Source organism: Synchytrium microbalum, assembly GCF_006535985.1.
Source record: "Synchytrium microbalum strain JEL517 chromosome Unknown SmJEL517_scf0071, whole genome shotgun sequence".
Taxonomy (NCBI): domain Eukaryota; kingdom Fungi; phylum Chytridiomycota; class Chytridiomycetes; order Synchytriales; family Synchytriaceae; genus Synchytrium; species Synchytrium microbalum.
Genome location: NW_022158420.1, coordinates 1 through 20,689, shown reverse-complemented (window position 1 = coordinate 20,689; position 20,689 = coordinate 1). Strand labels below are relative to the sequence as shown.

Here is a 20,689-nt window from a genome sequence, read left to right as displayed (position 1 = left end):
TGATGGGCTCGAGATTTAAGAGTTGACCAGAAAATCAAGCCTTTGCAGCGAATGTCACACATATTACACCAAGAAAAAATCAGAACCATTGCAACGAATGCCCGACACGGCAATGATGGGTTGTGAATGATATATTGCCATATAGAAACAAGATGAGCTCCAAAAAAGTTTATAGATGCTGAAGTTTACAGAAACTGGTGCCCTCACTTCTTTTTACCAGTTTTGTCTTCAATTTCCACATATTTGCTGTCACCGTTCTTCTGGAACGGGATGCCGTACTTGTCCCTCAAAGAATTCGACACTTCAGTGCTTTTAGGTCCTTGAATCATCACTTCAGATATTGGTTTGGCTGTTTTGGCGACAGGCAACGACGTGACTAATAATCACATGGAACGAAACATAAAGTCAGACGAAGAAGAAACACAAGTTCGGGAAAAGAAGGTCAACGGTTCATACCTGAGGTTGAACTAGCACAAAGCAATTTCATTTCATCTCCAAACGTATTTGGATCAATCTAAAAACGATCCATTAACTTATGATCAGCATGCAACATGTCCAACAGAATTTAAATACCTCCCAAGCCTCGAGATTGGTCACTTTTGTAACCGTTTTCGTTCCTCGCACCCTTTCTACCACTATTTGTATTGGCTTGATGGATCCCTTCCTAAGCTCAGGATTTCTGCCAGGAAAGGTAATCTCAGAATAACTTTGCATCTTGTCAGCCAATCTGTGAGAAAGTATGTTCTAGATCAATCTCTCATACTTTACAACACGCCGCCATTGAGACCTTACCGAGTTTGTATCGCATCTCGTGGTATCAAATCCATAGCTTCGTCTCTTTGTAATATAGCATCTGATAGGATTGGATCTAGTTTCACCAATCTAAAAATGCAAAATCTTGTCAGAAGAGTCACACAAAAATAACTTACATGAAGCACTACTGACCTCGGAGTTTTCACATCTACCAATTCCTTGACTTTGACGTACTCTTCTATAAAAGCACGTAATTCTTTAGCCGTGAAGAGAGTTTCCTTGTCTACTCCTAATTCTCCAAACAGACGCAAAACAGAGGCTCCATGAGGTTTATACAGGTCAGACACGGTTATTGAAGAGGAGGAAAGAGACGATGACGATGCTTGTTTTGAGCTCGAAGCTACTGATGAAGAGGAAACAGCAGCCGATGCTTGAGGCTTTTGGTCTCCAGCAAGCTTGGATGGCGGAACCAGTGATAAGACACTGCAAAAAAGCAGGAGGTCAAACCTGACAGTGTGCTACTACGATGACTTTTCACTCAACTTTACTCACTCTTTATGATCTTGAGCCACACTGGTAATCATCAATTCTCCTCGAACCTCCTTTGTTTTCAATAAGCCGGCCTTCTCGTACTTTTTGAGGAACTTGGCCAGCTTTTTGAATGTTGATCCCTTTATATCAATTGATGTCCCTGCTCTTCGGGATGGCAAGATGTATCCTGAGTACAGTTGAGAGGCTGATATTGGATAGGCTCGTGGATCTTCAGGCACCTTAAGCTTGATTGCTGTAAATAGAGCTGTCTCGAGCAAACTATCCATTTCTAAACGTAGGTCGACTGGTTTAGTACACCAAAAAAGTCGAAAGGACAATTCGTCACAAATTCGTAATACCTGCAGGCGTGATTTTCGATATGGCTGGCTCATCGTTCTCATCACCTTCCTGTTGACTATCAATTGTCTCTGATTTTTCAATGACCTCATTATCTTCCCAATTCTCGGGCAGTTTCTCTGCTATTCCAACTTCCACAGGTGTTGACTCTTCCTCAGGATCAACCTGCCACGCATCCTCATTTACCTCATCATCTTCTTCGTCGGCTGTTGTCGAAGCGTCGTGTGCAGGAATAAACTTATTACCTAGAGCCCATAGTGAGTCACCAACAGTATGCAGCACCTTTATACCTCGTCCTCTCATATTTGATTGCAGCACTTGTGCTTTCGACATACACGAGAGACCTACAACCATTGGTAGATGACTCTGTGGTGTTATTATTGACATAGGAGCATTGGAGTTGAACTCTGGCAAGCCTTCTGGTTGCACGATGACACCAGGAAGCATGAGATCAGCACCTTCCATTAATCGCTTCAACACTGGCCGATGCGTTGCGAGTGTGGGCATGATATGTGGGAGTTTCCAACACGTATAGCAAGTGGGTAGCAAGGGCAAATCATCAATTCGAAAGAAACTCGGTTGAGAATCAATCAAATAGGCGACACCATTCTCTCCAGCACTTGTCACTAACTTGACGACTATGATCTCTCCTTCTCCATCTTTTCCTTCCTTTACTGGTAGTATGGATGCTAACTGTTCCTCTGTTATTGAAGGGAAGAGCGATAGGATTTCTTGTCGAAGCTTTCGGCGATCAGAAGATCTAACGTGAAAATGAGATGTTTAAAATTGAAACTGTGTGTTTAATGACAAGGATGCGATGTGATGTTTGGTCCATTTGATATTGGCAAAAACGACATGAAAGCTTATATAAAATATAACAAGGCATACCTCAACGGCGATTTGAACTTGATTTGTTGCAAATTCTTGCGGAACTATGACAATTGTCGAGTCAGAATCTTCGATTTTCAGCAACACAACAATTCAGGACAACAAGCTCAAGCTTGCTTAAGATGGACGTATTTACCATGGCTTCTAGCCGATTCGATGCACTATGTATATGTTACTAGTATACTACAAATAAGATTATGATCTAGATATCAAGACTATCGCAACAACAAAGAGTGCAATCGCTAAACTAAACGATGAGAGCTTGGGGACGGATACCGTCAAGAGCTCTTTTAACGGCGCCGAGGCCGTATCTTCTGCCTGTATCGAGTCGTTATGGACTATCGCTTCCTCTATAGACGCGTCTTCTGATAGGGAATATGTGTGCTCAATCAATTCGACACTCTGAACACTACCGAAAAAGTCCGTCACAAGCGACTACACATAAAAATAAATGAGACCAATACCCAATTCAAAACCAAAATCAAGCGCACCTTCTCTCTACCGCGTGGGAACAAATCCTCTCGAAACCCAGGATGAGAATGAATCAACCTTGGATCATACGTTGCAAACAAGACCGCCAGAGTAGATTGGTCTTCTGGGCCTAATCTCTCCAATACTTCCAAATTGAAATGCGTGAAACTGTCCACAACAGCAACACCAATTTCATTGTCTGCGTGATGTGAATACGAGTTTTCACCAGTTAGTGATGATCCCGTTCCCAAAATGTTTGGAGAATGGAGCTGAGAGAATAGTGATGTGGCTTGGCATGTGTCTGCGATGAAGAGTATCTCATGATATCTATGAAGAGAGGTCACCAAAAAAGCCGATCCGCAGGAAGTGGAGTATGCAACCTCAACTACCTTCTCTTCTCCCACATTTGAGCAAAAGCATCTCCAATATCATGACTTGATATCTCCTCGGTATCCTGAAACTTTAGAAACTCGTCTCCGCCATGTCCCGTCAGAAACACCATAATATTACTTCGATCATCAGTCAGCAATCGTTTTGAGCGTGGCATGTCTGGATGAACACGTCCTATAGCAGTTCCACATAAATAAGAAACTGTTGCAAAGAACCAAATGTGATGTTCCCTTTACCGGTAAGCAATCGAATAAAGTTCTCGACAGTGACTTCATATCCTCGATAGTCGACTTCAATATTAGCACCATATAAATCAATCTTTTTGGCATTGTTGTTGAAGACTGTGGCTGGAAATCTGTTGCGTGCGTTACAGGCAACATCGTCGGCCAGCATGAGAATAATGTTGGAGTCTGGTATTCCTAGTCTCTTTACAGTTCGATACATTGACAGAGTGTTTGCGATGTGGCGATAGTTGAACCTGTTATAGAAGATTCAGGTATGTCAGCAATATTTCATCGAGATTTCCAACTTGTTAATGTCGAGATCCATACCAATAACGCGACGTGTCAACCTAAACAATGGAAGGTTAAAAATGTGATGTCGAGTAAAGCGTCGATAGAAAAGCAAATACATACCAGTACAGCCCAATTATTCGTATGTCCACTTCTAGAAAAGAAGCCGTCAAGTGCGATCTCTCTATTGTTTACATCTTGCCAAATTGTCTTGCTCAAATGTTCAACATTGCTTCCTTGAGTCTTGTCCAGACTTGCACTTGCGCATTGCGCGAGATAGAGAATAATTCCAATCGGTAATGCATAGCATAGCTGCATCTTTTCTATGCGCAACTGCTTTCGGACTCACCAACTCTTCATCCAAGCTGATTTTTCGATTGCTTGGAAGATGTAAGTGGACGCATTACAGAATTATACAACAAATTTATGTTCAAGGCCACGATTCACGGAGGGAAAATTGAAGGGGAATTACAAATTTACAGACTACAGTATCAACAAGAGCTAAAAAAAATTACAAGTGTGCAAAGGTCACCAAGGGGTTTTAAGAGAGACACAGTTTAAACCAAAGAGACAAGCTCTACTTGGTGAGAAACACGTCTACAAGTTGATTATCCTTGGTATGATAGCCAGTTCGGTATACAGTGCCATCATGACGAACAAGGAATATGGGAATAGGTGGTTCATCGACAACAAAGGGTTCGACAGGCCCTTCATCGTCATTGATAATGTTGCTGTATATATCATTGACTTGAGGGACATGAGTTACCAAAACAGATGAAGACTAAGTGACAAAAACAGAAGAGGGTTAAAACTACCATGCTGCGTCAAAAAACGATGGCTGTTGAGACCAGATCCTACATGAAAGTCAGTCTGAGCAGGAAAAGCTCCAATAAAGACAATCATATCACGCTCAAAGTATTGGCCATGGAGTTGCAAGATACCAGGAGCCAACTGTTTGACTTGATGGATCATGGGAATACTAGTGACGAGCATCGTATTGGCAATTGGTGGTAGAGGCGGAGGATAGAACGTTGTCTCGGTAACACCTGTATACATTGTCATAATGGTTTTAAAATGTGTCGGAATGTTTGCTGGAAATATCGCCAATACTTACCAACTCCAACAATATTCCAAACTGCACAATCACCAATAGCCACATCCTCATCACTATCACCACCACCGCCATCGCGACGAGTGGGTGTCTTGCGAATATAAGAGGCAGACGTAGCACTATCGATTGACATGGTTGACGAGACACTAGTACCTAGCAACGATTCACTACCTGCCAACTCTGTGTTGCTAGGTGATGCAATCATTTCCATAAGAGAGTCTTTGGGACTAGATGCTAACTCACAGCCACGAGAAAACCAGAGGTCGATAGTTCCAACTAGATTTGCAATCCAGGCAACGCTATCAGACTGTACGTCGCATAGCTCGCTAGGATGCACTTGCAGAGTGATCTTGTTGAGTTGAGACACAGCAATTCGATTACGAGGAGACTCTATAGGACAGAGTGTTGGCAAAGTTAGAAAAAGAGCAGAGAGAGGATTTCTTTCTCACCGAAAAAAAGAGGAAATTCAAACCTCCAATGCCTTCGTTTACATCCATAGACGTTGCTTTACCATCAGCTTTACGAATAATCAAAGCCTTTGTTGCCAAACCACTTCCTTCATGATGTAAGACGACAGTATCATCGAAGTACAAGGCGTCGTGGGACATGGGTAGTTGGTTTCCAGTAGATTCGATAGCCTGTTCTACCTCTTGATCTTTGAGGATGTCAGGCAGTTCAGGGTCAAGGATATTCCATATGGTGAATGCATCCCATTTTGAGGCTGATGGCACGAGAGAGTCATTTCCAGGACTGAGGCATACAAACCTTGTTCAGGGTAAAAAAGAGTAAGATTTGTGATTCGAACTTATGGTATGCTTAGGCCAAACCTTGTACTAGTACTTTGAGATCGAGTGCGATTGAACAGACAGATATGAGAGCCGGAGGTAATCGTATCTGACAGGCAGAAACGGTGGTTGAGACAGCTGCGACTTCTTAACAGGTTTGTTGCTGTGCATCTTAAGCGAAAAAAATCGGATTCGAAACAAAGTACACACCACCAGCAAGAATAGAGTCTGTACGTTTATGAGCGGATTTTTTCTTTGATGGCTTTGAGATAACTGTGATTTCAGTTGACCTCAAGGCACCAACATGTACATTTTGACCATCCATATTCTATTAAACGAAAAAAAAGGATTACCTTAGCCAATGGACCTGCAACAAACAACCAGAAGCACAACTCACATCAAACAAATCTAAATAAAGATGAAATTGTCGTCGTTTTTCAGACTGTTCGTTACAAGATACAGTCTTGAAAACGACACGTGCGACAGGTACTTCGGCCTCTTGTTGAGTGCAAGTTTCACTGACTTGTGGTACAGTTCTGCCCAGGTGAGAGACTTTGGTGGTTTCAATAGTGACTGGAGCAGAGATCGAGTTCTCATCTATTCCAGCACCATCACGAGCAACTGGTTTATTGAAATTAAGATAAGCGTTGAGAGTAGTGGTTGCACCAGGAGCACCGAGAGCAGTCAAGGCATCACAGTTTTCGATTGGCAAGCTCCATGCGCTACCAAATAAGATTCCTATTGGTGGTGGAGTAAAGTATCTGGTTGAAATGAATAGGGAAATTAGCTGATATTAATAAGGGCGAAGCTGGACTTCAGAGACAAACTGACCGTTTCTCCTTGCCGTACGAGCGTTGGACGCATTTTGGGGTCAGAAAAATGACAGAGCACTCATTTGAGCGAGTCTGCATTCGATGCATGACAATGTGACTAGGTACAAAACAATTACCACAGTTAGCTTTACCTCCACGAGACAAAATAAAAACAAGTTAAAAAGTTCTACACGCAAACTCGCCTCAATCGTTGCAAATCAACTTGAGCATTTGCTTCCATCATTTGAGAGTCAGAGTTAAGAATCAACCTTTCCCATTCTTCCCAATCGTCTTTGGCAGATTTCCGACGTGGACTAGCACGGGGTTTGGGTCGTTTAGCAATACGATTTTCGGTAGAAGGAGGTTTGCGTTTCTGAGCTGACGTGGGAGAATCAACATCGTTTGGAGATACTGTTACTGGTGATGCAAATTGCTCGGGGAAGTACATTGACCAATCTTTATCAGGACCTTCGGTGTTTCAAATATGGTCAATAATGGTTTAATAGGAACGCAATAAGCAGACCACTACTTCAAACCTACGAGTTTCTGTGGAGCGCAACCAAGGGCCAGTCATGAGAGTCAGTCCTCCTGCAGTGTGCTGACCTAGATCCAACATCGTTCCAACAGAAGACATGGTTGTATACTGAGTATAGTGTTGTGCCTGATGATCTAGATGATGAAACCAGCAAGATTACTTCGAGAACCAAGATTTCTGAAGAATCTACTTGTGACTCACCATACTGAAGGTGTTGAGAATAGTCGATTCCAAACTCATTGTCAGCAGACTCTTCGAGCAAAATTGGTCGTTTTAAGGCTGAAGTAGGACCACAACGTACACTGTTTCCGATACGGTAAGGGTAAATTTGTTGGGCTTGGGATTTAATGTTTTGAGTAGATTTGGTTGAACCACCACCATGACTATTATCTTCTTGTTCTAACGACTGTTGAGCAAATAATTGACTAGCGAGATCATATTCTTCGGGCTGATTCATGTTTTGTTCAACACGTGTCTCGAGGCAAGCTGGCAATTTAGCGACTGGGTACTCGACAACGAATTCTGACAACAAAAGTAACTTTTGACTACTCAGATTTGATCGAGACTTTGATCTTTAGCACTCTTCAACTGCGTTCTTGTACGCTGGTGGCAGTACTCTTCGTTTGTCGTGTGAGACTTTGAGTCTCGAGTTGACATCTCGCGAAGGTGTCATCCATGTCAACTGTGTGAAAAGTGGCGGATACTTGACATTCTAAGCAGCTGATACCACTCAAAGGTGTAAGAACAAGCCGAAGTATAGATAACGATCGTCGTCTTTCCCAACACATGCACTAGATGTTCACAATGTTGGAAAGGTATCAAGGTGCACGAACCAGCAATTGGAAACCACACGGTTTTAAGTAAAATGTATCAGGATCAAAATATCTAAATCTAATATCCTGTCTTGAGTGATGACAAGGGAAGAGCGAAGAAGGCAGATGTATCTTTCTTTTTCCACCAAGGGAAAACATCACAAGATCCGTAACGTTCCCAGAGGACTGCACATCTCCGAATGAGGTCCATGGCAGGGCGTGGGCCCTGGCTCGTACTAGCATTATTGGCATTCGTACGGCATGCCCTGTGTCAGCTCGACAATTCCACTAGCGCACCATGTACCCAGGATGTGGTTTTGGACGACTTTAGGAATACAAGTAACCGGTATATCAACTCGTCCTTGGCTACTACCAACTTGCAAGGAGGCGTCTATTCCAGTAAGTCCCTCCTTGATCGCCAACGGTCCCTTTTCTCTTGCATCAAACCACATACAACCCAACCACATGTGTTGACTAGCTCTGGGACTTACACCGGTCGTTGCAAGCGGTGGCCAAGCAACATTCGTAGCTACTGCACTACCAGTTGCCGGATCCGCTACTCGTAAGCCTTCACCTGCCATCCAAAAAACCGCAATCAAAATCCACCACCGCCACTGAAACTTGACACTATGTTACTTAGCTGCCAACTATCTCGCTTTCGGGTTTACAAAGTCAGGCTGCTCAAACTTGTCTACATGCAAGTATAGAGAATCATGTTTACACATCGACAAGGAAACTCATATCCGGATCTTCGTTCCTCTAGTTGTTGGGGTAGAATTGACGGCCACCTTCCCTGCCAACACCAGCTTTCAAATACGGCTGCATCGCAAGTCACTTGATTGCGTGACCTCTTTGAATGGTAAGAGGTCAACCTTGAATTCCACAAATAAAATGCTCTCACACACGTTTTCCAGACTCGACCCTATTAAGCTTCAGCGACCTATATGACCCAACAACACCGACTCTGCTCTCCATTCCCTTCAACAGTTTCTTTAATTCTACGTGGAACAGCTCATACCCGGTCACCGACATATCGCTCGAAAACATTGTTCCAGTTAATCAGACCTTTATATTTAAAACAATAACGCTAGTGGGCAGTTGCTCATCCGATCCGATAACGGCAAAACCTCTCAGTAGGCTGACCCGACAAGTGATATTGGCTGCAGCCCTGCTTGGGTGTCTGGTCTTGTATCTTGGCACGGGACTGATTCTATTTTATTTCGGGTATGTTGAATAGTTCTCAATGTGTGTCTTCCAAGTTGCTGAAGACTGCATTTGCCTTGTAGGTATCACGCCGTTCACAACAGATAATACTTTTCCCCCAGGTTTTACTTTATTCCATATTTGAACATTTCGTAAATACACTCTTTAAGGCACGTGAATACGTCTTCTTTGCAAGGCACATAATCATGGACTCCTTGGCTGTCGGAATATCACTACTTCCTTGACACCGACAAAATATCACGAAGCCGTTGTCTTTGTGTTTGCATCAGATCGAAACGAGCAAAGCAACACTTATACATCATCTCTAGGTTGCGAGAAGACGAGTAGAGGTATGCACGTGTCCATTTTTAGTTGTTAAAATACGGTGAAATGTTATTTGCGTCAGCCGAAACTCTGGTCAGAAGATATTTCGCGTATCAGGACATCTCAAGTCCGGAAAGACATCGCAGGTAGAGCGTTACTTGCACAGTTACCTCCATCACGCCAAGGGCTAAAGATCTTTTCAGGAACAGTACCTTTCATTGCTTATGGTGATCCGAGATTCACGTATTGATTATACATACAATCATTTCATTCCTTCCAAGCAAGGACATTTCAAGCAATTATATTTTTGGTTTCAGTTCTATGCATTGGTTGATTATATTCATGTATTTATCGTTAGGATCGAGTCCCACCACAAAATTTACCTGTTCTAGTTGTTATTCATGGCACCAGCAGAACAGATGCACGACTGGAATGCACGGAATTTGTTGGTACTGTTTATAGGCTTCAAAAAAACATATCTTGAGGTCTCGCATGACATGACTTGACTCTCACATTCCAAACATCTATCCAGAAAAGGATAAAATGGTTGTAGTGTACCCTCTCTTTCCTATTGGAACTTCTCAACCATTTTGAAGTGGAAAACTTGCACGTTGGAGCGGGCTGATTCATAGAGTTCATAGATTTGGGTCTTGGCACCTTTACAAATTCTTACTCACTATTCTCACCTCTTAGTTTCTGAAATGTTGGGTATGATCAAGTCTTGCTTCCAATATTGGAAGATGTAGCCTCGATATACGCTGTCGATGCTAAAAAAATGATATTTGGTTGGCTTCTCTGGTGGTGGACAATTCGCTTCTAGGTTTTACATGCTCCACCCCTCATGTCTACATACGCTGTCTATTGGAGCTCCGGGTATTTCCAAGTCAGAGGTTGAATGGCTTCCTGCTGCCGGATATCATTCTGCTTCTTCGTGATCCTGTTCGACCACACAACATGAACATGCCCCTTGATACATCAATTGTCAATTTGGAAACATCACGGGTCTCGACGAACACTTTCCGTGGATTGAGGAATACAGGATTTCGTTTCTGTATATGATGGCAAACAACCAGACTTTATCCAAATGGCGAAAGAGAAGGTCCAATTAGTAGTTGGAAAGCTCGACGTTGGAAGAGTACCCACAGATCCAGTAAAGGAGAAATGGACAAGGACACGAAGAGTGAGAGTTGAGAATGGAGAGAATCAAAGCTCTGAAAGCCTCGCTTGAAATGAAGGTGAATTCGAGGTCTTTGAAGGTGTTGGTCACGACTACAAAGGTGTTTTACACGTCGTCCAGCCATTCTTGGAGAGATGCCTAGCGATTTCCACAAATGAAGGGAAAACATAGGCACAAAACGTTGATCAGAAGTCCATATATCCATTTTTCCGGCGTCTTGGAAGTCACGATACTTCCAAAAATGTAGGCCCCATTAAATAGTCATTTTAATATGATCTGCTGATTAAGCCGTCACGTTCGTCTCAGCACCAATGCTTTTGTTTTTGCATCACATTCTTTTTTTGCACTAGCTTAATGCTTCTTGGATAGTTCGGGCAAGATCTTCGATAGGCTCGAGTAGAAACAGCAGTAGCGATAGACTTTCTTAATGCAGCACTCTAGTTCACTGGCTGCAAAGTTCCCATCATGGTCGCAAATACCAATCGACATAAAACTCGACTTACTGCATTGGCTTCCTTCTGGTATCTCCAAGCAAAGCGGACTAGCAAACCACGAATACTTATAATTATTACTATAGCTCACTTATCTCACTCGTTCATTTAGGTTTACTTTGGAGGCTGCGAACGTTGCAACGAGAGATGAATGAACTCGTGCAAGATGTACTGAAAACGAGAATCCGGTCACTTTCACATAATCCAGCTAGTATTAAACAGATTGGCAACCTGTTTACGGACTGTAATATGGGCGATGTCAAGCTAGTTGCCCTGTGGAGAGAGGTTAGCTTAGCGGTAATACCGCCGTTAATTATTGGGGAAGTGCTTCAGGCATTTGCTGAAGCTCAGGCCGAGGCCGATCGCAAGGTGGAAGGTCTAGATTTACAGCCAGTAACGAACTTGACTCGTCGAGATCATGCCTCGTTTGTTGTAAGGCCAGCGAAACGAACAGGAACTATCTTGAATACCCTCAGTTTAGGTATGTTCTCAACCTTGTATAGTACCATTGCCACTGCCTCTGATATTTGTCTGGATAGATGCACCAACCTTACGGGAAGTGATAATGAATTTAACCACGGGTCAGGATGGAATTGTGTTTGGTTGGGGTTTGGGTGCCTTGACATCCGCGAGAATAGCCAACTACCGGATGGCCCTCAAAGTGCTGATAGTGCACATAAATTTGTCATGCTCAGATTTGCAGGTGTTGATGAGGGACATGTTTGCACGTTGGCAACGGGCACTCAGAGACTATGAAATCCTGGCGCAGGACTCGACGTGGTTGGAATTAGACAAGATCACTCTCAGAGAGGAATTCTCTGCAATATCCTTGTCTGGGTGCATGGAAGCCTACAATGACATGTACCGCGACCTGCTGACCGAATCACAGCTCATGGAGCTGAACGCAATCTCCGGACTGTTGGGAATTCGCTGACAGGGTTGATTTCGTACATCTCTGAGCTCGTAGGAATTCGCTGACGCGGTACCGTGTCAGATATCATATAATTTCATCTTCATCCTTTTAGCCAATTATAATCATATTTAGATCGTTTATAATATCCTAGTGAGCCGTAATATGCTCTAAATTACATAAATATATCCTTGATACCCCGCTTGAAACAGAGAAGCAGTGATGGGTTAACAACAGACTATACTTCCAGTCTATCAATCTTACCCATGTCTGGAACGAGAGTTCTCGTTTATCATTGAATATGACCAAAGGAACTCGTCCAAATCCCGACGAATCTATGATTGAACCCGAGAAAAGCTCGTTTCCGTTTGGTGTTTATTCGAAAGAAGGGAGGCAAGTTGTTTTAATTGTTGACATGTTTGTTTGAGGAGACACGGGATTTGGAACTGGTGCTCACATTTTGCGTAGTCATTGATCTGTTAGTCATTGATCTGTTGTATAAATATCTGATCTGCTGCATTTGAGCCCTTGCCCTGCAGTTGTCATGAAGCTTATTGACATCAACATTGCCGACATTGGCAACGTCAACTCCTGCAAGCTTCCAACATCAGCTGTCGTCTACAAGTGCGATTCTAACAATATTCATTCACGTAGGAAGCACGTATATCGATACGGAATCATCGTCAACGAAGACGGTTATGATTACTTTGAATTCACTCCAGAAAAGTCATCCAATCTACTCTTCACTTGCTTTTATCTGGTCGACGGCCATGGAGAAGTAAAACTCACTCAAGCTTCAGCAAAGACCTGGACAAAGTCTCCAGCAGAACGCTACGTTGATCACCTTCGTCAATGTATCTCGCGAGTCGTCAAGGCGCTTGTCAATCAGGTCTATGAATCTAGTCAGCAAGATGGTGCCAACAACAGTCTCTGTAAAGGTATTGCTCAATCTCTATGCAGCATTTACGTGGAAATCAACCAGGATCTCTTACAAGTATGTCCTGATCTCGTGCGCGAAAACGGTGCTACTCTTGTATTGGGGTTTGTCATTCAGGAGGAAGGAATACTTCTCGACGACATGCTGTTTGCTTCTGTCGGTGATTCAAGCATGATGCTGGTTGATGCTGATAAAGGCATACCGCTGAAAGTGTGGAAGCGTGATATTGATAGTCTGCCAGCTACATGCTCTTGGGAAGGCAAGCGAAGTTAGGGTAGTGAGTTACGCCAGCTTTCTCAAAACTTCACACAACTAGATACTCTTGCTTCGTTTCCATTCGCAGTCAAGGAAGGACAGACACTGGAAAGATTGAAGGAAGACTTTCGAAGTGTTGGCTCTTTCTGCCGGCCCAATACGAACAGCAAAGGTGAAAAGGGTCACAGTCTCTTTTCACCAAGAAGTCCATACAGGTGAGCTTGCGAGCCTTGAGTATCGGCTTTCATCAATTTGACAGATGCGTCTTTAGCTTGAATATGATCAACACGCTCGGCAATATGAATCACGATGGCCGTTTATTGTCCAGAACAAATGTGTATAGAATACCCACAAGTCTCACCACAGAAATTCCAAATCTTGTCGCTGTTTTTTGCTCTGATGGTGTGAAGGATCAGATGCAAGCTGAAAACATTGCAGCCTTCTTCACTTCGATTGATCAAGGTGATTTTTCCAGAGTATCCTTTATCTCGTGGCTGATAAGCTGGAACGCCTGACACGTTCCAATTTCAAAGGGCTTGCTCATACCGGTGGAATACCTCGCGAGGAGGCTGGATTTATAGATATTGATGAGCTCTTTCGAAAAGTGGGTCGTTTTCCAGCGATTTCATTCTCAATTTCAGTTTTTTTAATTGGTTTGCATAACTTAGGTGCGACCAGTTGGTGTCCTCGAAGACGCTAGTGATGAAAGAGCGGCTAGAGAAATTACGGAAGCCGCACAAGCGTGTGATGATGACGGCATCAATTTGCCGGCCATATGCACGGCGCTGGTACACACAGCTATAGCACGAAGGTCGTTTGATGATTGCACCGTATTGGCCGTGAATCTCTCACAGCGGAATTCATCACGCCAGTCGACTTACGAAGCATCGCATCTGCCATCACGCATAAACGATAAGATTGAACCAGTGGTTGTGGTAGTGACGTCAGAAGAAACTGCTATTTTCGGCTCCACATCCACAGTGCAAGTACAATCTGAAACTGTTACCGAAGTGGTCCCAGGAAGTACCACTGAACAAGTATTGAGCTCTTCGATACAGTATGATATTCCAGAACCAGTCAAGGCTGCAGAGAAGGCTGAAGCATTCAGCTCGTGGACCCAGCATGATAGTGTAGAACCAGACACGTCTCAAGAGAAGGCTGAAGTACTGAGCTCTTTGACACACTCTGATGTTGTAGGACCAGACAGCTCTGAAGAGAAGGCTGAAGTAATGAGCTCTTTGACACACTCTGATATTGTAGAACCAGACAGGTGTAAAGAGAAAATGTCTGCTGATTTGTCTTTAGAGAGGAAACGAATGCTTGATGAGAATGACGAGCAGGAGATACACGCAGCTGGTCAGCAGAGCCCCGACTCTGAAGCCAATAAGAAACTCAAAATCTGAAGCCAATAAGAAGTACTCAGGATATAAAACGTCAAAAAACAAAATGTAGATAGAGTTTGCATGATTGTTTGATAAACTGTGTTTTTATTATCCCTCTATATAGTGCAAAAATAGATCTAAATTTTTCTCAAAGCTTGTATTTAATTGGAGCATTGAGACCTCCTTTGGCTTCCCAGTCTTTCAATTGGGTCCTCAACTCTTCAGCGAATCTAAGGTAGACATTGCAGTTTTCCTTGATGTGCTTGCTCTCGTTCTCACTAAGAGTCCTAACGACTTTTCCGGGTACACCCATAACCAGCTAAATTGAGTCACTTAGTCGTTATGGACAATGTCTTTAAAACAGACAATATTCCAAACAGAATGATCCGTAGCTTACACTGTTTGGTGGAATCGTCTTGTTCTCGAGAATGAGAGTACGTGCGGCAATCAAACAGTTGTCACCTATGACGCTTCCATTCATGATTGTACAGTGCATTCCGACCAACACGTTATCTCCAATGGTGCACCCGTGAAGGATGGCATTATGGCCGACTATTGATGCGAATAAACAGATTCAGAGATGTTCGAAAGAGATCAAGCTTCCAGGGGAAAACATACTTGAGCTTCCTTTTCCTATGTAATCGGGTTTTGATCAGCCAACGAGACGAGAGTCGAACAGCTGTAATAGCAATGCTTTACCAACAGTTAATGGACCACCGAGATCTGGATGACATGAGACATTGTCCTGCATGGTAAGAACGTTTGAATCAATGTGCTCATCACCACGTTGCAGAGTTCATACCTGGATGTTGGCATTGTCCTTGACAACAATTGGCATCAGATCAGCTCTAAGTGCAGCTCCTGGCCAGATAGAGACATTCTTGCCTAGAGTAACCTGCAACGAGAAAACCAAATCAGCAAGCCGATGACGTGGAGGATCAAAAAATAACGTCGAAAAGCACTGACTTGGCCTAACAAAGTCGCTGTTGGAGCTATGACAGCAGACTCGTCAATGACCGGCTCATTGCCAAAGAATTTCAGTATTACGGGCATCCTACGGGATTTTCAGGTTTCTGGTCTGGCAGCAAACGCAAAAGACAAGAAAGAAACAGTTAGAATCGGGACCGTGAGTGGAGAAATCATCAGATACTGAAGTCTAGGGTACACTTTCTTAATCGCGATCGCTCACGTACCATACAATAGCAAGGCAGTTCAGCAGTTTTTCGTGTTTTGTTTGGGCTGCTGGTATTTCTTTCGTGTCGAACGTGGCATAGAAATCGTAGGAGGAAAGGTAAAAACTCGCGTCTGCTTAGTGCACCTAGTAGATCCGTTCCAAAACTGGAGGCAAGGCATTCGTTCAAGGACTCACATTTTACCCTTGCAAATAACACCGACAAACTAGTGAACAAGGACGAGGAGCTACCCGCGTGCACCTGAACTTTACTGCTGTCATCATCCAAGCATTCCTCTAGGATGGCTTTCAGTAAAGATGGGCTCAAGGTGTTGGAATCCATTGCCGACACAGTTTTTGGAGAACTGTCGGCATCAGATACTGCTGAACTGGTGAATTTATACGCTAGATCTAGTAGAGGAACTCCAAAGTACGTCGGAAAACATTCCTTTTTTGTACTTGAGATGCAAGTTCTCGTGTCCAATTCCACCGCCTCACGTACACATTTTTCAAACACAGAGCCTCTGTCAGAAGTTTGGAGGATATGGTTGCTTTTTCAAAGCTCAAGGCTTCGGATTTCGATGTAGTCCAGGATCTTGTAAAGAAATTGCAAATGTTCTTGCCGAAGACTACTTTGATGGGCATGAGCTTCATATTGTCAATGCTATCCACCTCTGCGGGCAATTACATGTTGACTGGATATGCTCAACCATTTCAAACAATGAGCCTGGAAGACCGCACTGGAGCTCTGCGCTACCTTGGTAAAATTGGTCGAAAAGGGACCTTCATTCCTGTCATCGACAGCACTTTAGCGGCACTGGTAGGTGTTGAGCTTTCTTTCTGTTCTACTGCAGCACTCTCATGAATCCTTTTCGATGCCTAGTTTATGGGATTTACTGCTGGTATTAGTCTGTCTGTCTACTCTGTATTGAACGAGAAGCGAGAGAACCCAGGTATATTTGGTTGGAAGGAATTTCCAGAATTCTACATTCGTCCTAACCAAATTCGCTTTACGTTCATCCAGTCTGGAAGGCCATTGGGTTTCCTGGTGCTGATCCAGTAATCTTTGAGCGTTTGGCTGGCAGATCGGCATACCCTACTCAATATCCCTTCAAATTCTTGGATGTTCAAGGACACAACAATAGCACTGTCGTACTTCATTATGATGCCGTAGTGATTGGAAGTGGCGCTGGTGGTGGAATTGTCGCTGCGGAACTCTCAACACAAGGCTTGAAAGTACTCGTTCTTGAAAAGGGTATTCTCTTTAAGCCGGAAGACATCACGACAATGGAAGCAGATGCATTGCCGAATCTATATGAGAATGGAGGTGTGGTTTCTACAGAGGACGGGAATGTTGGAATTCTGGCTGGCAGCAGTTTTGGTGGAGGAACTACCATCAGTGAGTAACTACTAGCTTTAACGTCTGTAGCAGTCGGTAAGAAACTGATCTCAAAATCGACTAGACTGGAGTGGAAGCTTAAAGCTACCACAATGGGCTCGTCAAGAATGGGCTGACGAACATGGTCTCCCATTCTTTGCCAGTGCCGAATACGAAAAGAATTCTGTATTAGTATTAGAAAGAGCTGGAGTGTCCACAAAACACATCAAACATAATGGATCAAACCAGATCTTGATTGATGGATGCAACAAACTGGGACTCCCAGTTCACGACATTCCACAAAATACTGGTGGTCACACGCATTCTTGCGGGTTCTGCCATTACGGTTGTCCCGCTCAAGAAAAGCAGGGCGCTGTTGCTACATGGTTGAAAGATGCTGCCAATGCTGGTTGCCACTTCTTATTGCGTGCTAATGTGCGCCATGTAATTCATCAAAACGGCAAAGCTGTTGGTGTTGATGCCCTTGTAACCACTAAAACTGGGACTGCAAGAGTTGTTATTAAGGCTCTAACCGTAGTCGTGTCGGCCGGATCGCTTAATACGCCTGCCATCCTGAAGCGCTCGGGTCTTAAGAACAAGCACATTGGAAAGCACTTGAGGTATGCCGGTTATAAAAAAATTCGGAACGAATGATATTTTACTTACTTTGATCTCGTTTTAGATTACACCCAGCTATCGGCGTAGCTGCTGTCTTCCCCGACAGAGAAGTCAGGGGCTTCGATGGATCCATTGTAAGTACAGCGAAACAGAAAACAATTAAATGTTACAAGTCTAAATTCTCTACTTAGATGACTGCATGCTGTGACGCTGAAGAAAATCAAGATGGAAAAGGGTATGGAATGAATCTCTCGGAGGCACTTCATTTTCCTCCCCCTAACTCTTCTTCCTCGTTAGCTACGGAGTGCGAATCGAAGTGCCTGTCCATTTCCCTTCCATTCTCTCTACGTTGAGCGTGTGGAGAAGTCCTTTGGACCACAAGTCATTCATGTAACGAGTTATTGTGTTGTGCGCCTGAGAAACGAATGAACCAACGGGGTTTTTTCTTCTCCTTGTAGGATGTTCATGGACAAGATCTCAATGATCGTGCTGCACTGTCGAGAGCGATACTCTGAAGGTGAAGTCAACATTGACAGCGAAGGAAACCCGTTGTTCAAATATACATTGGATCCAGTAAGTGTTGGTTCCGCCTGCATTTCCTCAGATGTACCAAAGAAGCTCACCCACTTCTCAATGACAGCATGACGCCAAACATTTGACCGCTGGTCTAGTCGCCTCAGTCAAGATTCTCGCTGCTGCTGGAGGACAACAGATCACCACATCGCAATTACGCGTAGATCAATACAAGAAGGATTTCGATGATTCAAGAGATACTCTGGAAACTCCTGAATTCCAGAGGTATGTGAACGGTGTCGCTACGGAAGGAATCAATATGGGATGGACACGAATCTCTTCTGCCGTAAGTTTGAGAACAATCCCATTGAAGAAAATCTTTATCCACTCATGCACATCATCAATAGCATCAAATGGGATCATGTAGATTGAGCTCAAGTCCTGAACGAGGTCCTTTGGATCCTGAAGGTCAAACTTGGGAGGTCAAAGGGCTCTGGGTGGTGAGTGTCTTGTGCCAAACCTTTTTTCTTAGTTACAGCGCCTGAATTCTGACTGACTCGGTATATCAATAGGCGGACGCCTCCACCCTCCCTACTGCATCTGGAGTGAATCCTATGGCTACCGTTTGGTCGATCGCTTACTCGATTGCCCAAAACATCAAACAAGGCCTCAAGGTCACTGATTCGCCTTCTGCCTCTGCCTCTGCTTCTGCTCGATTATAGTTTGTTGCTGTTGTTTTATGTGTTTGTACAATGTTTATTTGGGGATTTAGTTATTATAAACAAGTGATGTAGTCACTATTTCGGCCATGAGTGACGCGTTTTGGTTGGATTAGGTATTTAAAAAAGCGAAATTGTGTACTGCTATGAAGCAGGTACATGCAGTGGATATTACAGATGAGGTCACAAAGTTGGTTTTGAGATCTTGGACAATGAGGGATTTTTGAGGGAAACAAAGAGGTGGGTTGACAAAATGGAGTTAAAGACAATGTGTCACTTTCTCAAAAAATGAGGGATTTTAAAGGGAAGCAACAGTTTGGTTTCGAATAATTGAGGAATTAGGACAAGAGGGACCAGACACCTGGCTCTTAAACGTGATGTTCACCCATAGGGGCGCTGGCAACGATGGCAGCTTTAGCAGGTGGGGCAGTTGTGTTGACTTCCTTGTCATCAGCGTCTTCCTTGGCGACAGTTGATCCAGTCATTGTACTAGTCTGGTTCAATAGACGAGCCATGTTCTTGATAGTCACGGCCTTCTTTCCATCAACAGCTGAAGTCTTGGAGGCCAGTTCACTGAGGTAGGAGATACCAGTAACACGACCAATGAAGGCTGCGACCTTGAAGTATTTGGCCATGGCTCCAGCACCAGTAGCAAGAGCAACAAAAGCGAAAAGGGTTGCGAACAGTGAGACTACAAGTGGAGAAAAGGAATTGCAATGTAAGCGTTTGTTTTAGTTGAGATTGGACGAGACAGCAACTTACAAAATACTCCGGTGATGGATTTAGTATAAGCCCAGTCAACTAGGAGGGAGAAGTAGTATATAGTGTTTGGGTTGGTGCTGCCATTGTTGTAGAGGTTGTAGTAGTAAGAGTAGGTAACAACGGAGCCAAACATAATGTTGGCAACAGTGTTGAGGGAGGAAGTCAAGACACCGAAGCTACAAACGAGAGGTGAAACAAGGATTAGCAAAGTTGGTCAACCTGAAATTTGAACAAATTTTGGTTACTCAATAGCTACGAAACGGGCTAGAAGGGCAACACCGGCAGTCTTTGATCCGTGTAGATGCTTGGTCTTGTTGCGGAGAGTGATGAGCTTGACGACACTTGAGGCTAAATTGAGTAATAAAAATGAGAACTGTGTCGAAAGAATGGTGTCGGAACGGCTGCACCACACAAACATTTGCACTTACTTGCGAGGTATAAACGGAGGATGAAGGTACAGGTCATCCAGACACCGTAAAGGATGTAGACAACTGCAACACAGACCCAAGATAATGAGTAAGAAAGATTTTTGTCATCAATGATTTAGACACTGAACTCATACTTGAGGCGTTGATAGTGGGCAACCAAGATCGACCACATCCATAAACATTGGGAGAAACATATGAGACTGGAATGGTAAACAAAACCCAGAGGAGGGGAATGCCGTATCCAAAGCAGAGGTATCCAATGTTCCACATCATTTGAATACGCTTGGAATCGTGTCTATGTAATGTATGTGGATAACATTCGATAAGCTCGATGCTCCCACTTGCAGGATATGACATGGAATCGTATAAAGGCATCATGAGGACTTACCGCAAGTGGTTGTGAGGACCTTTGCCGTTGATAGCCATCCAAACTGAAGCAGTGTAGTAGTATGGTAGTGGGGGAA

At 43.6% G+C, this 20,689-nt stretch overlaps 4 protein-coding genes across 4 annotated transcripts; 2 read left to right on the top strand and 2 right to left on the bottom strand.

The window, feature by feature from the left end:
* Positions 1-203: 203 nt before the first annotated feature.
* On the bottom strand, positions 204-4,220 carry SmJEL517_g06012 (uncharacterized protein; the record flags this gene model as incomplete). Its single annotated transcript, XM_031171938.1, has 15 exons — positions 204-376; positions 457-514; positions 574-727; positions 793-882; positions 946-1,236; positions 1,306-1,573; positions 1,644-2,401; positions 2,530-2,573; positions 2,666-2,690; positions 2,783-2,964; positions 3,021-3,327; positions 3,390-3,564; positions 3,627-3,868; positions 3,942-3,961; positions 4,026-4,220. The coding sequence occupies 15 exons, from the start codon at positions 4,218-4,220 to the stop codon at positions 204-206; spliced, it is 2,982 nt and encodes a 993-aa protein (XP_031022080.1).
* Positions 4,221-11,088: 6,868 nt separating this feature from the next.
* SmJEL517_g06011 (uncharacterized protein) lies at positions 11,089-14,657 on the top strand (the record flags this gene model as incomplete). The annotated part of the gene is made up of 8 exons (XM_031171937.1): positions 11,089-11,182; positions 11,265-11,633; positions 11,692-12,013; positions 12,717-13,267; positions 13,316-13,469; positions 13,526-13,716; positions 13,788-13,858; positions 13,923-14,657. 8 exons carry the CDS (start codon positions 11,089-11,091, stop codon positions 14,655-14,657), a joined length of 2,487 nt encoding a protein of 828 aa, XP_031022082.1.
* Positions 14,658-16,109: 1,452 nt separating this feature from the next.
* On the top strand, positions 16,110-19,038 carry SmJEL517_g06010 (uncharacterized protein; the record flags this gene model as incomplete). The annotated part of the gene is made up of 12 exons (XM_031171936.1): positions 16,110-16,237; positions 16,327-16,627; positions 16,691-16,760; positions 16,832-17,206; positions 17,271-17,805; positions 17,868-17,937; positions 17,995-18,038; positions 18,101-18,193; positions 18,262-18,376; positions 18,444-18,662; positions 18,724-18,816; positions 18,889-19,038. 12 exons carry the CDS (start codon positions 16,110-16,112, stop codon positions 19,036-19,038), a joined length of 2,193 nt encoding a protein of 730 aa, XP_031022089.1.
* A 365-nt stretch (positions 19,039-19,403) lies between these two features.
* On the bottom strand, positions 19,404-20,656 carry SmJEL517_g06009 (uncharacterized protein; the record flags this gene model as incomplete). The annotated part of the gene is made up of 6 exons (XM_031171935.1): positions 20,614-20,656; positions 20,360-20,520; positions 20,226-20,288; positions 20,043-20,145; positions 19,798-19,973; positions 19,404-19,726 (listed from the first exon to the last, which is right to left on the bottom strand). The coding sequence occupies exons 1-6, from the start codon at positions 20,649-20,651 to the stop codon at positions 19,404-19,406; spliced, it is 864 nt and encodes a 287-aa protein (XP_031022088.1). The 5' UTR covers positions 20,652-20,656.
* Positions 20,657-20,689: the final 33 nt, after the last annotated feature.